General features: G+C 38.2%; 1 protein-coding gene across 7 annotated transcripts in view; it reads right to left on the reverse strand.

Annotated features, from left to right (window-relative positions):
* Nucleotides 1-23,955, reverse strand: part of PDE4D (phosphodiesterase 4D) — a 1,542,529-nt gene that overhangs the window by 29,704 nt on the left and 1,488,870 nt on the right. Inside the window, exon 1 of one of the 7 annotated variants that reach the window (XM_054555587.2) lies at nucleotides 869-964. The exons of the other annotated variants lie outside the window; for them this stretch is intronic. Coding sequence (XP_054411562.1) covers nucleotides 869-916 — 48 coding nt within the window. The 5' untranslated portion in view covers nucleotides 917-964. Of the gene's footprint in view, nucleotides 1-868; nucleotides 965-23,955 lie in introns of those variants that run through there. 7 annotated transcript variants of the gene reach the window in all.

Raw genomic sequence — 23,955 nt, forward strand, 5'->3', positions numbered from 1 at the left:
ACAAAGGGGGAACTTGTCCTTCAAAAAGAAAGAAACAAAGCAAACGACAAACACTCCAATCTGAAAAATCCTCAGAGTAACAGAAAATGAATCTTTTAAAACGTGTTGTGATTGGCTCCTGGGTTCAAGTGATTGGCTCAGATATCAAAAATCTGTGAAGTGATGTTTCATTTAGGACTGAATAAGGTTTTTCTACCTCCTTCTATTGTGGAGACAGGATCACAATGCTAATGTTACCACAGGGCATGCAAAAAGCCTGCCAAGCATGGACACAATCTTATTAAATTGTTTATTCATTTCTTGAGATTCACAAAACAGTGTAATAAAAACTTTGTTCAGTTTTGCAAGTATAATAGACAATCAAGTTTTCACTTTAATATCACTTACATAGTTAAGTAATGTCAATTTTTAATGTCACCTAGGGCTTTATAGCTAAAGGTGAAAAAAACGTATTCCTCGTCAGGTTAAAGTGGTATAGATTTTTAGAAACAGCCACAAATTAATTTTATAAACTTTATGTGCAACATACTAACTGGAATCCATAAATCAGTATAAGTAATTTGGCCCAATAATTTACTTGCAATGAATGTATTTAATTACCATATATTTTTCAAGCACAATTCAAACATATACCACATGACAAACAGAAGAACTACTGCATATCTAAAAAGCTATTTTAACACGCAAACTACAACTGATGAAAGTTACACAATCTTATCTTGACCACTATTAGCACGTATTTCTTCCTAGTTCATGTGTAAGGAAAGAATACAAGATTATTTAGAAAGCTTAGACTCTACTGTAATTTGTTCAAACTATCAGTTATGTAATCAGAGTAAGGAGTTTTCAAAAGCTAAATAAGTCTTACCTTTATGTAGCCCCAAGACACTGACAGTAAATAGTTTGCTTCAGGCATTTTTGATTGATTATGTGTGTGTGTGTGTGTGTGTGTGTATATATATATATATATATATGTATATATATAGTAAGCTCTAAAATGTATTTAGCTTCAAAATCTCGATATTTTAACAACCTCCACAAGCCACGCAGAGTATGAGTTTTTAAAGATTTCTGGTAATTAAGTATACATAAGAAAGCCTCGCATTAAATCCCATCCAGCCGTCTTCCCATCGAATACATGCCATTTGTAAGACTCCAGAATGGCACAAAATTCAGCAACTATTCTGAATAAAGAAAATCCACGTGATAAAGGAATATCTAAAGATCTAAGGGTCTGCATCTTTCTCTCCCGAGCTCCAGGGCTTAATGAATAATGTATGTCAAGATGCTTAGTTGCAAGAAAGGCTAGACCCGTCAAAAGCTACCAAATAAGGAACTGCAGGGAAGCCGGGAAGAGTGACAAGAAGCCCTTCCCATAAAACCCCAACTCTGCACCAATTGCATTCCAGCTCTTAGCCTATAAGGCGAGGGGGTGTGGCCTCGGTGCAGGCTGCTTTGGGATTGGTTGGTAAGGGCCAGCCTCTGGGGAGGCGTTCTCCTCAGCCGACAAACGCCATTGAATAATGGTATCCCTGCAGCTCTGAGGCCACCCTGAGGAAAGATGAATGGGGCTTCCCTCTCGCAGTGATGAATAATGACCATAAAACTCCTCAAAATTCGTAGTTCATTCTTAAGAATTGCCCATCCTTTTGGAGGGCATTTTCTATAAATTTTAATGTCCTCTGGCTTCCCTTCCTTCCAAATAAAAACTGCTCCAAAAATGGCAATCGAGCATTTTAATTGCTTCCCTCTCTCAAATCCAAAACAAGTGGCTCCCTGGTGATGTAGATATAACTGTAGTTCTCCCCTCATCCAACATAAAGGCATAGGGATTAAACAATACGACTAATGTCCAGAATTCACAGATGGCAATGACACATTCCCTCATCTGTGTGGCATGGCTGCTCTCAGCTTCTTTTGTTTCTATTGTTATGTACGACAGAGTTCTAAAACCTTCAAAATCTAGGGGTGGGACCACTTGTAATTCTCGGGGGAGGGAAATCTTAAAGCTAGGGCACTGCGTATGCATAAGGAATGCAGTGTTTTGTATATAGAACTCAGGATCTGTATTTTGATCAGAGGAGAACATTTTATTTATTTATTTATTTACAGACAGAGTCTCGCTGTCGACCAGGCTAGAGTGCAGTACTGCGATCTTGGCTCACTGTCACCTCTGCCTCCCGGGTTCAAGCGATTCTCCTGCCGCAGCCTCCCAAGAAGCTGGGATTACAGGCGCCCACCACCATGCCTGGATAATTTTTGTATTTTTAGCAGAGACAGGATTTCACCATGTTGGCCAGGCTGGTCTCAAACTCCCGACCTCAGGGGATCCGCCCACCTCGGGCTCCCAAAGTGCTGGGATTACAGGTGTGAGCCAACGTGCCCAGCCAGAACAGAACATTTTAATAACTGTACACAAAGTTAAGAAAGGAATGAGTGGCTCTTAGGAATCCAGAATTGAGCTCGAGTAATCAGACATTTTATGAGGAGGGTTAAATGAGAAATCAAAGTTCTTTCCAGAAAAACAGCATTTTCTATTTGGTTTGGTGTAGTATTACCCTGTAACTTTAATACTAAAGAGATCTTGTGGGTGAGAAACGAGGAAAAACTAGGTTTTAGTCGATTTTAGCATATAATTCTGTGCATTTTACCTCCTCTCCATCTCAAAGCCTGTGCTTACTACTCTGTGCTTCAACTTGCTGGTATGGTTACTCTGCAGTCTTCCTGATATTTAACTATTTCCACATGTGGCATGTCTGTCTGAGAGAGCATGCTCTCTGATAAGCACTCCTGTAACACTTTGTCTCTCTGAGTTTCTACTGGCCTTTTGCTGCTACAGTCCTCTGCTTTTGTTAACATCTGTTGTATTCATTTCCATCACTCTTACTCCTCTACAAAAGGAAGAAATTAAAGCTCCAACATTCCACTAAAGCTACCCCCAGAGGAATACTAAGGTCCTCCTTTTCTCTGGTCTCCCTACTTCTCTGAAGTGTTCCACATGTTTGATCATTCCTACTACTCTCCCTCAACTCCCAGGATCCTGAACTTCTTTAGTTTTCCCTAGGCCCACAATCTTCAATGACCACTTCTAACTTGAACTTTAGTGCCACATTTCTGAATACAAGATTCTCCTCTCGAATGCCCTGCTAGTCACGACGAACTTTTTCAAAACTGTGAGACATTTTTCTATTTAAAGTAGTTCTTAGTATAATTACTTCCATTTCAGTCAGTGAGCCTATATTTCTTCCAGTATCTCAGATGGAATCTATGACTCTTTCCTACCATTCAACAGGTGTTTCATGTGCATCAGACACTGTCAGGCGTTTAATATAAACCATCTAGCTGAATTCTTGAGTAACATGGCATGTTCCCCTATACGGCATCACCTTCCCTCCTTCATTCAACTTTGTTAGCAAGCCCTATCTTTTATCCAAAGCTGTTTCTTTCAGTTTGTTCCTTATCATTACCCCTCCCATAATCTCAATCCAAATATTTAAAAGATTGAGAGAAATAGAAAGTAACTTTAATATAACCCCCTCTAACTCCCTCATTTCCACATAAAGTTGAGACCTAGAGAGAAAAAATGATTTTCCCAGGTTCACTCTGGTACTGAGAACAAGAATTGCAAGTTTAAATCTTTTGTGCACAATCACTGACAAATAATCTTTTTAGTGTGTCAGCTTCCTCATCTGTAAAGTGGATTACTGTGGCAGCTAGTCTCCAAAGATACTCTTAATGAGCCACACTGTCCTACATTGAATCTGAGTTGGCTTGTGTAACCAACAAGTGATGGTGCATGACTGCTGAGGCTAAGTCATAAGAAATCTTGCAGCTCTCATCCTGCTTTCTTTGAACGTGCTACTGGGACCCCTAAGACATTAGGTTAAAAAAAAAAAAAAGGTCTGACTACTCTGAGAGGCTATGCTACAAGAAGTCCATGTTAACTTCACAAACAGTGAAGAGAGAAAGCGCAAGAGAGCACTTGCACAAGAAAGAGCACACACGCCTGGCCAGTCTTCAGCAATACCAGCCACCCCAGCCCAGAGCCAGGCCTGAGGGGCAAGAAGCCATCTTAGCCATCCAGCCAGTTCAGCTTTCAGATAGCTACCACTGGGCTGCAACCATATGAGGAATGCCAAGCAAGAATGTCTAGCCAAGACCAGTTAACCCACAAAGCCATGAAAACTAATAAAAATACATTCATATTTCAAAGTATTAGGTTTGAAGTGATTTCTTACATAGCAATAAATAACCAGAACAGATAAAATGAGGATTAAATGAGACCATATATGCAAAGCACTTAAAACAACAAATGGTACAAAGTTGAAGATAAGTAGGTATCAGACGGTAAAGATGACAGTGACAATGATCATTATGATAATCATTCTATTATATTAATATTTAAAAAAAATTCCCTAGTTTATCATTTGTTTTTAAAATAGATATATTATATTTCCTTTCAACTGCATCACAGCACTCCATGTCTCAGGGCCAAAATGCTGTATTGCTTCTTAGCTCATCTTCTTGCCCCTGGTTTTTCCCCTTCTAGTCTTATATTGACCTCTACTGCCAGATCAATTTTCCTCAAATCCAGCCGCAGCCTGTTACTTCAAAGCTAGTAATGCCTGCTTCATCACATCCCTCTGTAAATTCCAGACTGCCATATCTGACCCTAATCCCCAACGCCAAGCCTATTTTCAGCTGCTCTATTACATTTGCTCTGTTCCTGAAAGACTAGTATTCCTCCATCTTCACTATACAGCTGACAATCCCATCTCTGTCTTACCAAATTCTCGGCCCAAAATACCCTCCTCCTTCTACTCTGCCAACCTCAAACTGGTTTTCTCAGTCAGATTTAAATCATTCAAAGTATATTTTAGGACCAAATATTCCAGCCTTTTTCCATATTCTAATGATTCTACATCTGCCCCTTCATTCAATATTTATTAAGCTCCTACTCTATGTCAGGCACTGCCTTGGATGCTGGGGACATAGAGTAAACAAAACAAAGCTTTCTCACCTGCAGCTTATATTCCAAAACTAAGTTAATAAATACATAATACGTCATGGGGTGATAAGCACAATGGAGGGAAAGAAGGGATAAGGATTACGGATAGAGGTTGCTATAAGATGATCATGGAAAGCCCCTCTGATGAGATGACGTATACCAGGAGATCTGAAGAAAGAAAACAAGCCATGTGGATTGAGGGGTGAGAGGTAGGGTAGAGAAGGGAAAACCAAGTGAGGAATGGCTAAAAGCAAAGGCCTCGAGGCAAAGCATACTTGGTGAGGCTCCTTGAAGAACAGGTGGAAGTATCATACCACTTGTCATTTAAATGCAAGTTACACTCTGCAGTCAGGCTCACTGCCTTCCCCCTCCTTTAAAAAAAAAAAAAAATCCATCCATCCATCAATTTTATTCTTTGACAAACTTAAGACTCAGTTACTTTTTACTTTTTATAACAAGTATTCATCCTGAAATGAAATTCCTAAATACACTTCCTTCATAATACTGTACTGAATACATATAGGCTAAATACTCCCTACATAGATTTAAAAAAAAAATCAGTATAATGGCTTATCAGTGAAATAAAGGAGAAATGAGTAATTTCTATCAAAAATGCTACAAAATATAAATACTTGTACACAACTACATTTTAAAAAATAGTCAAAAACTACTATAACTGATTAGCTGTGTGACCTTGAGGAAGCTATTTAAATTTCCCATACTTCAGTTTACTCACATGGAAAATGAGAATAATAGTTTCTACCTTACAGAGTTGTTGTGAAGATTAAATTAGTGCATATACATAAGGCTCTGAGAACAGTAAGTGCTATCTAAGGGTTTGCTATGATTTACCTTATGTGGAGAATTACCACAAAAGTAACAGTAGCATGAAAATGAATACAGGGGTGTTATGTTAGAAGAATTTTCTTTTTTCCTGAAATGATGAATGATTCTTTGAAAGGTTTCAAATGTAACAAAGTGCCATCCTCACAATATACACTATTGCTGCATTACTAGAAAATTTGGTGTGGATTAAAACCATGTAAAAATATTTAATATTTATACGTAAAAAGTAGTTGGGTTCTAGGCTCAGAGAATTATAAATGCATTTTGTTTTTCACCTATGTGAATAGCTGCTAGGACTTTTTGGAAGTTGGATGGGACACACAGCAAACCTCCCTGGTGAAAGGCTGTCCCATGTATCCCAGGACATCTAGCCTCCCTGGCCTCTGCCCATCAAGCACCAGGAGTACTCCCCAATCACTGTCCCCTGAAATTTCCTGCATGTTCCCCAGTGTTAAGAATCACTCTTCTATTTTTTTCAACTGTCTTCAACTTTGACTCCTCATCCAGGGTGGAGGATCTCTGAGGCCAGAAAGGTATCTTATTATGTCCCTGTATTTCTCAAGGTGGTGTACTATTGCCACAAAAAGATTGTTGGCTGATGCAGATGCAAAACATCAATATTTTTATACTGATTATAGGTGACAGGAAAGGACAAGGGTTTTCACCCTCAGCAAAATCATCAAAACCATTTAAAACAGATTACATATAGTAGATAATACTCCTTGTCTTAAAACATTATGCAGAAACACACATACAGTTTGCCTTCCCTCTAAAATCCGCAGCCTCTTCTCCCTGCTGAATGTGAGTGATGGTCCCTTCATTCAACAGACTTCTATTTGGCAGCTATTATGTGCCAGGCATTCTAATAGGTGCTAGATGTGAAAGGATTCAACTTATTCAAATAAGTCCCTAATTTGCTGCAATAAGGGAGATTATTTAATCATATTGAGTAAAAAGTACCACAGAAAGTTTCCATATTCCTAGGGAATAAGAAATTTTTTCAAAAATCTCTGAGCCAAATTAAAATTCATTTCATTTTCCCTAATCTCCATTTCTAGGAGACTAGAATCTCCTTCCTATTGCCATGGTAGCTGCTATCTGTAGAGAGAATCTAGATAATTTAGAAGAGAAATTTGAATAGGGCCAGAGAGATACAATTCTTATAGTCAGACTTGGCTCCGCCAAATTTAATGAAGGAACTTTAATAAGTTACAACATTTACTAGGCACCTACTATGCACAAAGAACTTTACATACCTCATTTCTAATCTTGGCAACATCCCGATAAGATAAATATTATCCCTATTTTAACATGAAAAGATGGACCTTCTTACATATTCAATAACTTGCTCCATAGGTGACAGGATTGAAATGCAAACTCAGTCCTTGCTCTTAATGGTATATGACAGCTCATCATATAACTAGGCTGATGCAAACTCTATGATAAACAGTATGAATCTAGGAGTGGATTTGTTTATCCTCAATCTTTTTGCTAACTTTACAGTGCCTTGAATTAAAGAATCGTGGTTACTATCACCATGGTCAGATCTCTGGACAGGGTGAGGAAGTAGGTGCCCACAGGCAGACAGCCCTGCCATATAGTGAGACACGCTTATGTTTGGGAGTGCTATGTAAACAAGATACAGCTGCCCTCACATGCAGATGTAATGATGACGACACATTCAGACAAGGAACTGAGGTCCAGAAAAGTTCTGACAACACAACTTAAGGGACAGCGTTACAGCTAGAGCTCAGGTTTGTTATCTGTAATCCACTGCTCTCAAATGCCCAAATGATTTTATATACATATATGCAAGTGTGTTTGTTGAAATAGAAAAAATAGTTTCTTGGCCTGGTGAAGTGCCTCATGCCTGTAATCCCAACATTTTGGGAGGCCAAGGCGAGAGGATTGCTTGAGGCCAGGAGGTCGAGACCAGCCTGGGCAACATAGAGAAACCACCGTCTCTACAAAAAGTTTAAAAATTAGCCAGGTGTGGTGGCACGTACTTGTAGTTCCAGATACTACTGAGGTGGGAGGTGGGAGGATGGCTTGAGGCCAGGAGTTTAAGGCTGCAGTGAGCTATGATTGCACCACTGTACTCCAGCCTGGATGACAGAGCAAGACCTTGTCTCAAAAAAGAAAAAAAAAAAATTCCCATAATGTTCAGTTAGTTCTCTTTTTCAGACTTTTCCTAGTAATACCCCTCAGAATTTCTAGAGGCCACTTCCCTGCTATTCCTTGTTTTCTCAGTCCTTACCGGATACCCAAGCAATTAACAATCTTTTTGAACTATTTCAGGACATTTCAGGATATTTGAAATTCTGCTGATGGAGTTGATACATTAACACATGTTGTCATTATTGACTTTGTAACAGAGGTCAAGAGAGAAAAGATGCATTTTTGAATAGGGAAAAAGAAAACTAAATTATGGGGAAACTAAGGCTCAGAGAGGTCAAGTGTCTTGCTCAAGGTCACAAAGCCAGTAGTAAGTAACAGGGCCAGGATTTGAACCCAGGCTGTCTGGTTTCAGAGTACTCTAAATTGCCAAAAAAAGAAAACTATTTCAGGCATTGTTTTATATTTAGCCTAGAGCCTACATAATAGATCTGTTAATATAATCAATTCTAAGCTGTATATTATATTTTTGTGTTTGAAATATTTAAGAAATATTGTTTAAAATAAGTGTATTAGCTCTTAGACTTCTCCAACATAAGGAGTTTTCCAGGCAATAGCACTGTTTGCAGTAGGACTTACATTATTGGAAAATATTTTATCCTATAATCGATCTACATTTATTTTACACCTTTCACCTTAGAATTAAAAGTTGTGGTAGTTATTAATCAAAAAGCAAATCTACATAACGTGGTCTCTCATATAGCCAGTACTGTTCAGCTTGAACAAATGCAAATCCAATTTTTAAATGTCTCTTGAAGAATTCTGAGGCAAAGTTAAACTTCAAGTATTAAACAGAATAGCCACAGAAAACTAGTGTTTCTCAGCCTCCCTTTGCTTTCAAATGCCTTAAAAATATTTTAGAGGCAGACAATAATCTAGAATTGATTCATAACCAATATTTTGCATAACAGAATGTTACATGTATTTTCATATTATAAAAACTATACTTTGATGAATGCTAGTATTCTGAAAACATCGTTAGTGCCAGTAAATCCACTAAATCTGTTTGTATTTACTGCCCTCTAGTGATAATGGCTCTACATTTGATTTAAGAAACAACTCTATTCCTTTCAGTAAATGAAAACATCTCTTCTAAGTGCTATGGAGATTTGAGATTGAGGAACTCCAGGCTGATTTTTTAAAACCAAATAATCATCTGAACAAGCTAAGAATTGTTCTCTAAATGATCTTATTTTAATTTTTTTTAAACAAAAAAGTCTCATTTAAAACAGTCAACACCTGCAACATGTATGGAGAAAGGAAACCATTTTTGCTGAGAGGTTCCTTGAAGCTGAAATAACATGAGACTGATCCGATAGCTGTATTTATATTTCTCTTCTACATGGGCTAACTCTCTTATTAGATGTTAGCATAGTATTCTGTAATTGTTGATACAGTTTGAATTCATATACGGTAGAGACAGAGTTTTGTATAACTATTTAGTCAATTTACCTAAAACCAGCAGCAGCAGCATATCTACTACAGACTTTTGTTTCACAGAAGAATAATCATGACAATAAATGAGTGCACAAACTTCACATAAATGAAGCCTCCACAAAAATAATCTTGTATGAAAAAGTATTTTCTCCTTATAGAGAAAATTAGGATCTCCAATTCACTTAAATTGGCCTAAATGAATACCATAATCATCATAAAATAGTTACTAATGTCCCCTCTGTACTTCGTGGTATGCTTTGTGGAAGCAATTTAAACAAAGAGAATATCTGTCTCCTAAAGTAATAATAACTAGTGTAAATAGGCATGCTTCCAGAAATATATAATATCTTACACATATCACTTTAATATGTGGATCTTAAAATAATTTTAAGTAATAAAATTTGAGCTATAAAAGAGAAATGATATTCTTTTCAACAAAGAATGCTTGAACAATTGAGCATCCACTCATAAAACAAGAAACTTCAACCTTTATCCCACACCACACTAACATCTACTTGAAATGAATCATAGAACTAAATGTAGAATCTAAAACTAAAGAACTTCTAGAAGAAAACACAGTAGAAAGTAGTTGTGATCTTGTGTTAGGCAAAGATTTCTTAAACCACAAAAGCATGAAGCATAAAAGAAAAAATGGTATACTGGACTTTATCAAATTTCTCTTTGAAAAAAACTGTTAAGAAAACAGAACAGACTGAGAAGGGAATATGTACAAAACACATATCCAATAAAGGACTTGTATCCAGAATTTACTTTTAAAAAATCTTTACAACACAATAAGAGAACAATCCAGTGAAAAGATGGTCAAAAGATTTGAACAAACACTTCATTAGAATCAAAAAGATCAATAAGCATGTGAAAAGATCCACTACCGTCATTAGACATCAGGGAAACAAAAAGTAAAACCACAGTGAGATGCCACACTACATACTTACTAGAATGTATAAAATAAAAAATACAAACTACAAAATGCTGGCCTGGATGCAGAGCAAATTAAATTCTCATACATTGCCAGTGAGAATGCAAAATGGTATAGAAACTTTGGAAAAAGGTTTGACAGTTTCTTATAAAGTTAAAAAGTAGAGTGACCATATGACCCAGCAATCCTACTTCTAAGTATCTGCCCATGAGAAATGAAAACATATGTCTATATAAAGACCTATATGAAAATGTTTATAGCAACTCTCTATAGCAGAAACCCAGAAACAGTTCAGATATCAGTCAACTGCTGAATGGGTAAACAAATTGTGTCCATCAAATGACATACTGGAAAAAAATGAAATACTAAAAAGCAATAAAATGAAACCAATTACCAATAGATGCAATAACACAAAATGTATTATAAGTGAAACTTATAATTCAACTCAAAACTCAGAAGTATTATAAGTGAAAGAAGCCATTCACAAAAGGCTATATCTTTAATGTATTATTCATTCTGGCAAGGCAAAACTATAGGGACAATCAGCACTGGGAGTGGGGTTTGGGGAATGACTATAAAAAGCAACAGAAAACTTTTTGGGTGGTATAAATATCCTATATTATATAGTGCATATATATTATAATTACACATTACCTATATATCTAGATTATGGTGGTGGTTATCCAATTGTATACATTTGTGAAAATGCATTCAACTATACCTCTAAAAAAGAGTAACTCTTATGTAAATTATACCTCAAAAATCTAACTTTGAAAAATATTAGCTGATATTATCAAATTATTTCAATTCCAGATTTGCTTAACTTTACAACTTTACCCAAAGATAAATGCAAAACAAAAATCTCAGGCATAGTTATGTATGGTAAAACACCATTTTTACCCTTTCAAAGAGCTCCACCATTATTTCCTAGAAAATAGGCATACATTTATCCAAGGTCCACATTAGCTTTAATGATACAACATTCAGTAAATTCCCAGTTGTGAAAAGCCTTTAGGTTGGCAGGGTGTGGTGGCTCACGCCTGTAATCCTAGCACTTTAGGAGGCCGAGGCAGGCAGATTGCCTGAGCTCAGGAGTTTGAGATCAGCCTCAGCAATATGGCGAAACCCTGTCTCTACTAAAAATACAAAAAATTAGCAGGGTGTGGTGGTGCATGCATGTAATCCCAGCTACTCGGGAGGCTGAGGCAGGAGAATTGCTTGAGCCCAGGAGGCAGAAGTTGCAGTGAGCTGAGATCGCGCCACTGCACTCCAGCTGGGGAGACAGAGATTCTGTCTCCAAAAATAAAATAATAAGAAAAGCCTTTAGGTGATAAAATAATAGTCAAAGTATTATTTTAAGTATTATTATTTTATTTTAATTCTTTGTAATAAAAAGTTCCATAAAGTAAAATATTGTCCTTTTCTGTTTTATTTTTATTTGTATCAATTCAAGGGGACAGGTGCAGTTTGTTACCTGGACCTGATTTTTAAATAAATCAAACTCAATTTAGTTATTTCATGGTGATCCTGGGAGACTGTTTCTCAGTCATCATCGAATAGCGAACGAGTATCTTTTGTATGCTCATTCTAGGCTGTAAGTACCATGTCAGCTGATGGAGATGCAAAAATCCAATAAAGTAGGTATAGCTGGGGGAGGTTCCAAGATGGCCAAATAGGAACAGCTCCAGTCTACTGTTCCCAGCATGAGTGACGCAGAAGACAGGTGATTTCTGCATTTCCAGCTGAGCTTTGAAAAGAGTAGTGGATCTCCCAACATGAAGTTTGAGATCTGAGAACAGACAGACTGCTTCCTCAAGTGGGTCCCTGACCCCCGAGTAGCCTAAATGGGAGGCACCCCCCAGTAGGGGCCAACTGACACCTCATACAGCCGGGTGCCCCTCTAAGATGAAGCTTCCAGAGGAAGGATCAGGTATAGCTACATTTGCCGTTCTGCAATATTTGTGGTTCTGCAGCCTCTGCTGGTGATACCCAGGCAAACAGGGTCTGGAGTGGACCTCCAGCAAACTCGAACAGACCTGCAGCTGAGGGTCCTGACCGTTAGAAGGAAAACTAACCAACAGAAAGGGCATCCACACCAAAACCCCATATGTACGTCACCATCATCAAAGACCAAAGGTAGATAAAACCACAAAGATGGGGAGAAACCAGAGCAGAAAAGCTGAAAATTCTAAAAATCAGAGCTCCTCTTCTCCTCCAAAGGAACGCAGCTCCTCGCCAGCAATGGAACAAAGAGAATGACTTTGACAAGCTGAGAGAAGACGGCTTCAGATGATCGGTAATAACAAACTTCTCCGAGCTAAAGGAGGATGTTCGAACCCATGGCAAAGAAGCTAAAAACCTTGAAAAAAGATTAGACAACTGGCTAACTAGAATAACCAGCATAGAGAAGACCTTAAATGACCTGATGGAGCTGAAAACCATGGCACGAGAACTACATGACGCTTTCACAAGTTTCAGTAGCCAATTCCATCAACTGGAAGAAAGGGTATCAGTGATTGAAGATGAAATGAATGAAATCAAGCCAGAAGAGAAGTTTAGAGAAAAAAGAGTAAAAAGAAATGAACAAAGCCTTCAAGAAATATGGGACTATGTGAAAAGACCAAATCTACGTCTGATTGGTGTACCTGAAAGTGATGGGAGAATGGAACCAAGTTGGAAAACACTTTGCAGAATATTATCCAGGAGAAATTCCCCAACCTAGCAAGGGAGGCCAACATTCAAATTCAGGAAATACAGAGAATGCCACAAAGATACTCCTCAAGAAGAGCAACTCCAAGACACATAATTGTCAGATTCACCAAAGTTGAAATGAAGGAAAAAATGTTAAGGGCAGCCAGAGAGAAAGGTCGGGTTACCCACAAAGGGAAGCCCATCAGACTAACAGCTGATCTCTTGGCAGAAACTCTATAAGCCAGAAGAGAGTGGGGGCCAATATTCAACATTCTTAAAGAAAAGAATTTTCAACCCAGAATTTCATATCCTGCCAAACTAAGCTTCATAAGTGAAGGAGAAATAAAATACTTTACAGACAAGCAAATGCTGAGAGATTTTGTCACCACCAGGCCTGCCCTAAAAGAGCTCCTGAAGGAAGCGCTAAACATGGAAAGGCACAACCGGTACCAGCCACTGCAAAATCATACCGAAATGTAAAGACCATCGAGACTAGGAAGAGACTGCCTCAACTAACGAGCAAAATATCCAGCTAACATCATAATGACAGGATCAAATTCACACATAACAATATTAACTTTAAATGTAAATGGACTAAATGCTCCAATTAAAAGACACAGACTGGCAAATTGGATAAAGACTCAAGACCCATCAGTGTGCTGTATTCAGGAAACCCATCTCACGTGCAGAGACACACATAGGCTCAAAATAAAAGGATGGAGGAAGATCTACCAAGCAAATAGAAAACAAAAAAAAGCAGGGGTTGCAATCCTAGTCTGTGATAAAACAGACTTTAAAACAACAAAGATCAGAAGAGACAAAGGTGGCCATTACATAATGGTAAAGGGATCAATTCAACAAGAAGAGCTAACTATCCTAAATATATATGCACCCAATACAGGAGCACCCAGATTCATAAAGCAAGTCCTTAGAGACCTACTAAGAGACTTAGACTTCCACACAACAATAATGGGAGACTTTAACACCCCACTGTCAACATAAGAGAGATCAACGAGACAGAAAGTTAACAAGGATATCCAGGAATTGAACTCAGCTCTGCACACCAAGTGGACCTAATAGACATCTACAGAACTCTCCACCCCAAATCAACAGAACATACATTCTTCTCAGCACCACATCACACTTATTCCAAAATTGACCACATACTTAGAAGTAAAGCACTCCTCAGCAAATGTAATAGAACAGAAATTATAACAAACTGTCTCTCAGACCACAGTACAAAGTAGAAGTCGGGATTAAGAAACTCATTCAAAACCACTCAACTACATGGAAACTGAACAACCTGCTCCTGAATGACTACTGGGTACATAATGAGATGAAGGCAGAAATAAAGATGTTCTTTGAAACCAATGAGAACAAAGACACAACATACTAGAATCTCTGGGACACATTTAAAGCAGTGTGGAGAGGGAAATTTATAGCACTAAATGCCCATAAGAGAAAGCAGGAAAGATCTAAAATTGACACCCTAACATCACAATTAAAAGAACTAGAAAAGCAAGAGCAAATACATTCAAAAGCTAGCAGAAGGCAAGAAATAACTAAGATCAGAGCAGAACTGAAGGAGATAGAGACACAAAAAAACCTTCAAAAAGTCAATGACTCCAGGAGCTGGTTTTTTGAAAAGATCAACAAAATTGATAGATGGCTAGCAAAACTAATAAAGAAGAAATGAGAGAAGAATCAAATAGATGCAATAAAAAATGATAAAGGGGATATCACCACCGATCCCACAGAGATACAAACTACCATCAGAGAATATATAAACATCTCTACACAAATAAACTAGAAAATCTAGAAGAAATGGATAAATTCCTGGACACATACACCCTCCCAAGACTAAACCAGGAAGAAGTTGAATCCCTGAATAGACCAATAACAGGTTGTGAAATTAAGGCAATAATTAATAGCCTACCAACCAAAAAAAGTCCAGGACCAGACAGATTCACAGCTGAATTCTACCAGAGGTAAAAAGAGGAGTTGGTAACATTCCTTCTGAAACTATTCCAATCAATAGAAAAAGAGGGAATCCTCCCTAACTCATTTTATGAGGCCAGCATCATCCTGATACCGATGCCTGGCAGAGACACAACAAAAAAAGAGAATTTTAGACCAATATCCCTGATGAACATCGATGCAAAAATCCTCAATAAAATACTGGCAAACCAAATCCAGCAGCACATCAAAAAGCTTATCCACCATGATCAAGTGGGCTTCATCCCTGGGATGCAAGGCTGGTTCAACATATGAAAATCAATAAACATAATCCATCACATAAACAGAACCAAAGACAAAAACCACATGATTATCTCAATAGATGCAGAAAAGGCCTTTGACAAAACTCAACAGGACTTCATGCTAAAAACTCTCAATAAATTCGGTATTGATGGGATGTATCTCAAAATAGTAAGAGCTATTTATGACAAACCCACAGCTGATATCATACTGAATGGGCAAAAACTGGAAGCATTCCCTTTGAAAACTGGCACAAGACAGGGATGCCCTCTCTCACCACTCCTATTCAACATAGTGTTGGAAGTTCTGGCCAGGGCAATCAGGCAGGAGAAAGAAATAAAGGGTATTCAATTAGGAAAAGAGGAAGTCAAATTGTCCCTGTTTGCAGAAGACATGATTGTATATTTAGAAAACCCCATCATCTCAGCCCAAAATCTCCTTAAGCTGATAAACAACTTTAGCAAAGTCTCAAGATACAAAATCAATGTGCAAAAATCACAAGCATTCCTATACACCAATAACAGACAAACAGAGAGCCAAATCATGAGTGAACACCCATTCACAATTGCTTCAAAGAGAGTCAAATACCTAGGAATCCAACTTACAAGGGATGTGAAGGACCTTTTCAGGGAGAATTACAAACCACTGCTCAACAAAATAAAAGAGGACACAAACAAATGGAAGAATATTCCATGCTCATAGATAGGAAGAATCAATATAATGAAAATGGCCATACTGCCCAAGGTAATTTATAGATTCAATGCCATCCCCATCAAGCTACCAATGACTTTCTTCACAGAATTGGAAAAACTACTTTAAAGTTCATATGGAACCAAAAAAGAGCCCGCATTGCCAAGACAATCCTAAGCAAAAAGAACAAAGCTGGAGGCATCATGCTACCTGACTTCAAACTATACTACAAGGCTACAGTAACCAAAATACCATGGTACTGGTACAAAAACAGAGATATAGACCAATGGAACAGAACAGAGCCCTCAGAAATAATACCACACGTTTACAACCATCTGATCTTTGACAAACCTGACAAAAACAAGAAATGGTGCTGGGAAAACTGGCTAGCCATATGTAGAAAGCTGAAACTGGATCCCTTCCTTACACCTGATACAAAAATTAATTCAAGATGGATTAAAGACTTAAATGTTAGACCTAAAACCATAAAAACCCTAGAAGAAAACCTAGGCAATACCATTCAGGACATAGGCATGGGCAAGGACTTCATGTCTAAAACACCAAAAGCAATGGCAACAAAACCCAAAATTGACAAATGGGATCTAATTAAACTATAGAACTTCTGCACAGCAAAAGAAACTACCATCAGAGTGAACAGGCAACCTACAGAATGGGAGAAAATTTTTGCAATCTATCCATCTGACAAAGGGCTAATATCCAGAATCTACAAAGAACTTAAACAAATTTACAAGAAAAAATCAAACAACCCCATCAAAAAGTGGGCAACGTATATGAACAGACACTTCTCAAAAGAAGACATTTATGCAGCCAACAGACACATGAAAAAATGCTCATCATCACTGGCCATCAGAGAAATGCAAATCAAAACTACAATGAGATACCATCTCACACCAGTTAGAATGGCAATCATTAAAAAATCAGGAAACAACAGGTGCTGGAGAGGATGTGAAGAAATAGGAACACTTTTACATTGTTGGTGGGACTGTAAACTAGTTCAACCATTGTAGAAGACAGTGTGGCGATTCCTCAAGGATCTAGAACTAGAAATACCATTTGACCCAGCCATCCCATTACTGGGTATATACCCAAAGGATTATAAATCATGCTGCTATGAAGACACATGCACATGTATGTTTATTGCAGCACTATTCAGGATAGCAAAGACTTGGAACCAACACAAATGTCCATCAATGATAGACTGGATTAAGAAAATGTGGCACATATACACCATGGAATACTATGCAGCCATAAAAAAGGATGAGTTCAAGTCCTTTGTAGGGACATGGATGAAGCTGGAAACCATCATTCTGAGCAAACTGTCGGAAGGACAGACAACCAAATGCCGCATGTTCTCACTCATAGGTGGGAATTGAACAATGAGAACACTTGGACACAGGATGGGAGAATATCACACACTGGGGCCCGCTGTGGGGTGGGAGGAGGGGGAGGGATAGCATTAGGAGATATAACTAATGTAAATGGCGAGTTAATGGGTGCAGCACACCAACCTGGTACATGTATACATATGTAACAAACCTGCACGTTGTGCACATGTACCCTAAAACTTAAAGTATAATAATAAAAAAAATTAAAAAAAAGTAGATATAGCTGTTTGCACAAAACTGGATAGTCCCAACTCCTGTATTCTTTTTGAATCCTTTTGCCACTGTTTCTTATCATAGGTTTTTGTGGTGTGTGTGAGCCGTAGATTAAAAAAAAAAAAAAAAAAGAACAGACTAATAGTCCATAGGAATCTGCTGCCTCATAGTCAGTATCGTGCCCCTTACCCCAATTCTAATATGACAGGTTTTTGTCTAAGACAGCATTTCCTAGAATGTGTTGTAAAGTACAGCAGCTTCGTGTGATAATTCTCAAAGACTCCTACTGTCAAATGTTAGCATATTCAAGGCTCTGCCAGGACCTGTAATACATATTCTTTCTTTATTCTGTTTAACTTAGCATTTCCCAAACCTATCTTACTACTGGACTCTTGACATTTATTAACAAACAAATACAAACAAAAATACTCGGGTTCCAAGTAAAATTCTTATATAAAGCAAAGGGCTTTAAACATCAGAGTTTTTTAGAATGGTTATTCACTCATGCACTCAACAAATACTTATTAAATAGTATGTGCCAGCATAGGGGATACAGTAATAAACAAAACAGACAAGTTCCCTGTTCATGTAAACCTTGGACTTATGGGGCAAAAAGACAATAAACAAGCAGACAAAAAAAATTACAAACACTCTTAATGAAGGAAAAGAGGGTAACATCATACACTGATGGGGGACTATAAAATTAAGTAGTAAGGAAAAGCTGCACTTGAGAAGGTGGTATTTGAGAAGAGACTCGAATGCCTAGAATAAGCCAACCAGATTTGGGGCACAGCACTCTCAACAAAGGCTGAGTAACACAGCCAGTCTGAGGGAGGACAGGTCTACAGAATGAGAGTAGAGGCAAGTCAAGGCAACATCACGTGGGTCCTGAGGGTATGAGCCTTCCAGAGGGTGTGAGGATATCATTGGAAGGTTCTGAGCAGGGAATGATAGGATGTGATTTACATTTTGTAAAGCTGTCTCTGTAGAGGATAGTTTGTAAAAGTGCTTGAGGCAAAACTGACAAGACTTGAAGAATCGGACAACAGAAGTGAAGAAATGAGAAGAATCAACTCCTAGACTTCTGGGATGATCAGTGTCTAGGATGGACATTGGTGCCATTTGCGAGATGAAGAAGACCGGGGGAGGTACAGATTTAAAGGAGGGTATGTAAGGAGAAAGAAGAGTCCTATGAGACAAGACCAGAACATGTAAATACATGAAGTTTTGGATTTCTTACTCTTCAAAGACATTTTACCTCCTGTCCCCGAAGTTCTTCACAGAGTTCAGGATAAGAAAAGCTGCCAGACAGTTGACTTTTGAATAAGTAGTAACTTTCAAACACTTGAAAGACATTGTATTAGAATAGACTACATCCATCAAAATATTTAAAAATGTTTTTAGAATAGTTTGGAATATGAAAGCCTAAGAAACTTCCTTATCCAAGGCCACATAATATAACCAAAATTAGAATTTAGTACTCATAGTTGGCAATATTTTTATGAAATTACTGTCTTACTAAGACATTTTAGAAATGAAGACTTTACTGAAGGCAATAATAAGTGCAATTAAAAGTGGTACAATAATGAGACTTATTTTTCATTTGCAACAGGTTAGTAGTGTATGAGAATTATGAGATGTAAAATATTGTAGAGCATAGGCTTCTCTAGTTGGCTTCATGCAAGTTCGAATCTTTGCCCTGCGTCTCTTACCAGCAATGAAATATGCAGCATGTTACTTAAGGACACTGGGTTGTATGGAGAGAACCAGAGTTAAGGTTGGTGATCCAGCAGTGTCATGTGTCAGGAGCTAATAAATTGTATTATGACCAGAAACACTGAAACTTGTTATAAGGAAAGCAATCTAATTAAAACAGCTGCATTAAAATTTCTACAATATCTTCCTAACAGCTTATGCTATCAACAGTTTGTAAACTATCAGAATCACGGATACCAGCTGAGAATGCTTTTGGAGATTTTAAATTGGAATAATTTTCTCAGAATGCACTGATATGACAAATGTACAGACACGCAGACAGGAGTACTACCACTCTTCAGGAATAACTGTCTGCCTCTCCTGGATTTCTTCCATGTTGTGTAAGTCTATTACACTTTGGGTGAATGTAGTTTTAATACATTGAGTTAATATCATTCTTGCAAAGAAGCTCTTTATAAATTCCATAAACTTAATTTGACTCTGGACACAAACAAATGAGAACAAAATACGGCTCAAGGATTAAGATCCTTAACCATATATGTAAAAAACACGAAAAGCCTTACAAACAGTGATCAACAGCTAAACATGAGCTATCACCTTCCCCTAACAGCTAGGGAAGCATGTATATGAATGGAACATATGAACTTCCATCTGGGGTACTAAGAAAACACATCACACAGATGGCTTTTATAGCTTCCCAAATACGGTTCTAATAATTCACAAAAGTGTTGTTCCCTAAAACCCATAATAAACAATAATAAAACCTAATGTTTATTGAGGGTCTACTATCTGTCAAGGAGAATCCTGTGTACTCTCCTGGAATTACTTCATTTATTTCTAATTAATAATAACCTTTAATGAGCACTGTCACTCCCATTTCACAGATGAGCCTTAAGGTCTTAGCTATCAACTTTGCGGACAACACCTAAGTAAAATCCTGCCCTTTTTTTTTTTTTTTTAAACCAGAAATCCAGTCCTGACAACTGAAAGCTTATAGGGCATTTCCGCTTAGATACATAGCCTCACCTAAATTATATGTCTAAAAACTTAACTGTCATATTGTCCAGCCCTCCCCCAATACCCAACTGGCTTCTCTTCATGATTTTCCAACTATAATTCTATCTATTATTCAGGTTTAGAATTTCATGCTTTCTTCTGGCTGTGGTCCTGCCAAGTCTTATGTATGCTGTCACCCTTCTCTGTGCAATCTTTCTCCTACTCATTCCTCTCTTTTCATCACTATCCTATTTCAGGCCCTTATCACTCTTACACCTAATTCCCTAACGGTTTCTTCTTGCTTTCAGAACAATTTCCCCTTGATATAATCTATCCTGCATACTACCACCAGATATATCCTTCTAAAGTCACTTTAGTTTCTTCATAATATTTTCCTTATAGTCAAATGTAAGGGTTCTTCATGAATTATAGGACAAGGGTGCAAATGGCTTGACCTGGCATTTAAGACAGTCTGCAGTATGGCCTCAATCTACATTTCTCACACCTGCCACTCGTTCTATAATCACATCCTCTGTTCCAGAGAGGCTCACTCCTCCAGAATGCCCACTACCCTCCTCTCCAGCAAACATACAATAAAGTGAATCCACATGAATATCCCATCCTACCCTGCCTTATCCAGCCCCTGGAATACCACCTCTTCCCTCATCAGATGCCTGTATAAATCCTCAGTGTTCAAGATCCAGCTTAAGGAGTACTTTTTCTGGGACCAATCATTCTGGTCCTCTGTACTGAATACTCCTCAGAACTCCTCCACAGGACAGGAACATAATGTATTACCCTATCATTCATTAACACACAACAGGCTTACATTATATGGCTGGTTGTATTTTCAGTGGTATGTCTATATATTTTGCTATCTATCTATCTATCTATCTATCTATTTGAATACAGATACATAAAAATCTCATTTCACCTATAAGAACCTTTGGAGCAGATACACGTCATACAATAATTGGGCTAAAACAAAAATCCCTCAGTGAAAACCTAAAGACTGGGTTGTGGTTGTTTGCAGCCAAAACGTACAAAATGAAAACCTCCTAACGATTTATTTTCCACATGAAATTAGTACCAGATCTAGAGAAAAATGGACAAAGATCAAATACCAATAATAAAGTCATCACCAAACTAAAAATTTCATTCAAAAGTGATGATGTTGGCCGGGTGTGGTGACTCACACCTGTAATCCCAGCACTTTGGAAAGCTGAGGTGGGCAGATCACTTGAGGCCAGGAGTTTGACACCAGCCTGGCCAACATGGTGAAACCCCATCTCTACTAAAAACACAAAAAACAGCTAGGCGTGGTCACGCACCTGTTATACCCATTACTCAGGAGGCTGAGGCAGGAGAATCACTTGAATCCAGGAGGTGGAGATGGCAGTGAGCCGAGATTGTGCTACTGCACTCCAGCCTGGGCAACAGAGCAAGACTCCATCTCAGAAAATAAAAAAAGTGATGATGTCAATAAAGACCCAAATCAGGGTCATATGTTTAACACCAGAAAGTCTGTATTTGCCACAAGACAGAAGCCTTGACAAAAGTAACACAGAACTGTTTTTGTTCTGGGTCACCTTAACTTTTCTGTGCTTTGTTACTTCATCTGAATGAAGAAGGTAAACCAGTTGATTTCACAAATCTCTTTCTAAGGGTTTCTGGAATTTTTTTTTTTTTTTTAAAAAAAGGAAAGAGACTTCTCTTAAGCAGAACAAAGTCCGACTCCTCTGTAAAGTGGCTGACAGCAAGTGGAAAATGGAAGAAGAACAATCACCTGCAAAATGACTCATTCCCTTGTAACAACTACACTACTAGGGAATTCCTTCTCTTGCCGGCTATGGCTAGTGTCAGACTCATGACAAATACCTCATCCTGGGGCTAGAACTAGGTTTAGGGTTTTCTCATTCATTCCTCTGTTTCTCAGCTGCATTTTCATTTTTAATCTGTGCAATGATTACAGGAGCCTATGTTTGGTTTTCATTTCTAGTTTCCCCAGGAAGAGACAACTACTATCTTGATATTGATTAACACTTGAAACTTCTGTTAATCACAATTTCAGTATTTCAGGGAATCAGAGAAATCATTTGGAAGAGGCTTGAAGGTCATCCAGGGTGAGAGAAAAGCAAAGCACAAGCAACAGACCGATGTTTAGACACAGTGAAGTGAAAACCTTACAGGAGACCCTCACAACTTCAATAAGAGTCTTTTTTATGGCTGTCTTCATATTCTTTCAAAGAAATCATAATAAAGGAGTTAGTGAGAATGTAAATAAAAAATAGGCTATCATAGAGTGCTGGGTAACCGAGCTAAAACTAAAGTAAACAAACTCAGTGGGCCATCACATATGCAAGCTGGTAAGGTCTCATAAATCACCATGACTGGGTATTGGGATTTCAAAGGCACACTCTGTAAGCTTTCTCCCAGGCCTGTTGATTCAAGCTCCAATTGCACTGGGTTACCTATATGGCAGCATATAAAGTTGACCTTTTAAGTTTAAAAATAGTTCCATTCCTCATCCCTCCTAAGGATAGGCCACAGTACCTATCATATGTCCCCACCACACTGCATAATTTATGTAAGTTTTCACTTAATTTTCAACACAATCCTGTGAGGCAGATTATGTTAGTCCTGATTTACAGGGAAAACAGGGGCTCAGGGAGGCCAAATTAATTTATTTATCCAAGGTTGCAACTCTACTGTAGGGCAGATTTATATCCAGAAGAGGAATTGCAAAGCTCCTCAGAATTTAGGAGATTTAAAATGGAATCAAGATAATGGTTCACATTTTTCATCTTCTATTCCATTTTACTCTTCCAGCATCTAATAATAACCTATGCTATATTACAGCAAATCAGCCCATATTTATTTTGACAGTCTCTTTTTCACCCCATTTCAGTTTGTACCTTGCTGTCTCAGAGCCCATCAACCACCTTTCCTCACTCCCAGACAGCCGGTCCTTCAGGGGGATGGCTCGGCAGTTGGCCCACCATCCTCTTCTACCAGGGCATGACTCAAGAAGGCAACAGGTGAAGCTGATGCCAACTATTAGTGCTAAAAAAGACTCAAGCCTCATGAAATGTACCATCCATAAATCGCTCTCCAGTCAGCTCTACCCTTCCCTCTATTTCTACAGCTGACTGTCCTTCCTTAAACATTTACACCCGCCAGCTGACCTGTCTGGGATTTCTTTTTTACTTCAAGGCTGTCCTAAAGGTTCAGTCCAAGCAGGTTTCACCAAATGAACCCTGCGGTGGAAAGGGGCAGCAACGTGCATTAGTCAGTTTGCCTCCAGCCAAGGAAAGTCTGAGTCCCCTCCTTCTCCCACTCTTCTCTTTCTCTGCCTCACACTGCCTAATACGTCTTTCCTCTTTCTCTTTCTTTCCTTATATCTTCATTCTCCACCCTATTCACAAGTGAAACTTCCCTTGCCACTTTGCCCCCACTAAGAAAACAGACCTCCAACACAACCTCTTAATAGGTTAATTTTAAAATCATGAACTTGCTTACACCTTCCGTGAGTTTATCCTATATCTTCTCTATCTGCTGTCTGCTTCCCACTAAGGTTTTATCCC

Source organism: Pongo abelii, chromosome 4 (assembly GCF_028885655.2).
Source record: "Pongo abelii isolate AG06213 chromosome 4, NHGRI_mPonAbe1-v2.0_pri, whole genome shotgun sequence".
In the NCBI taxonomy this organism is placed as follows: domain Eukaryota; kingdom Metazoa; phylum Chordata; class Mammalia; order Primates; family Hominidae; genus Pongo; species Pongo abelii.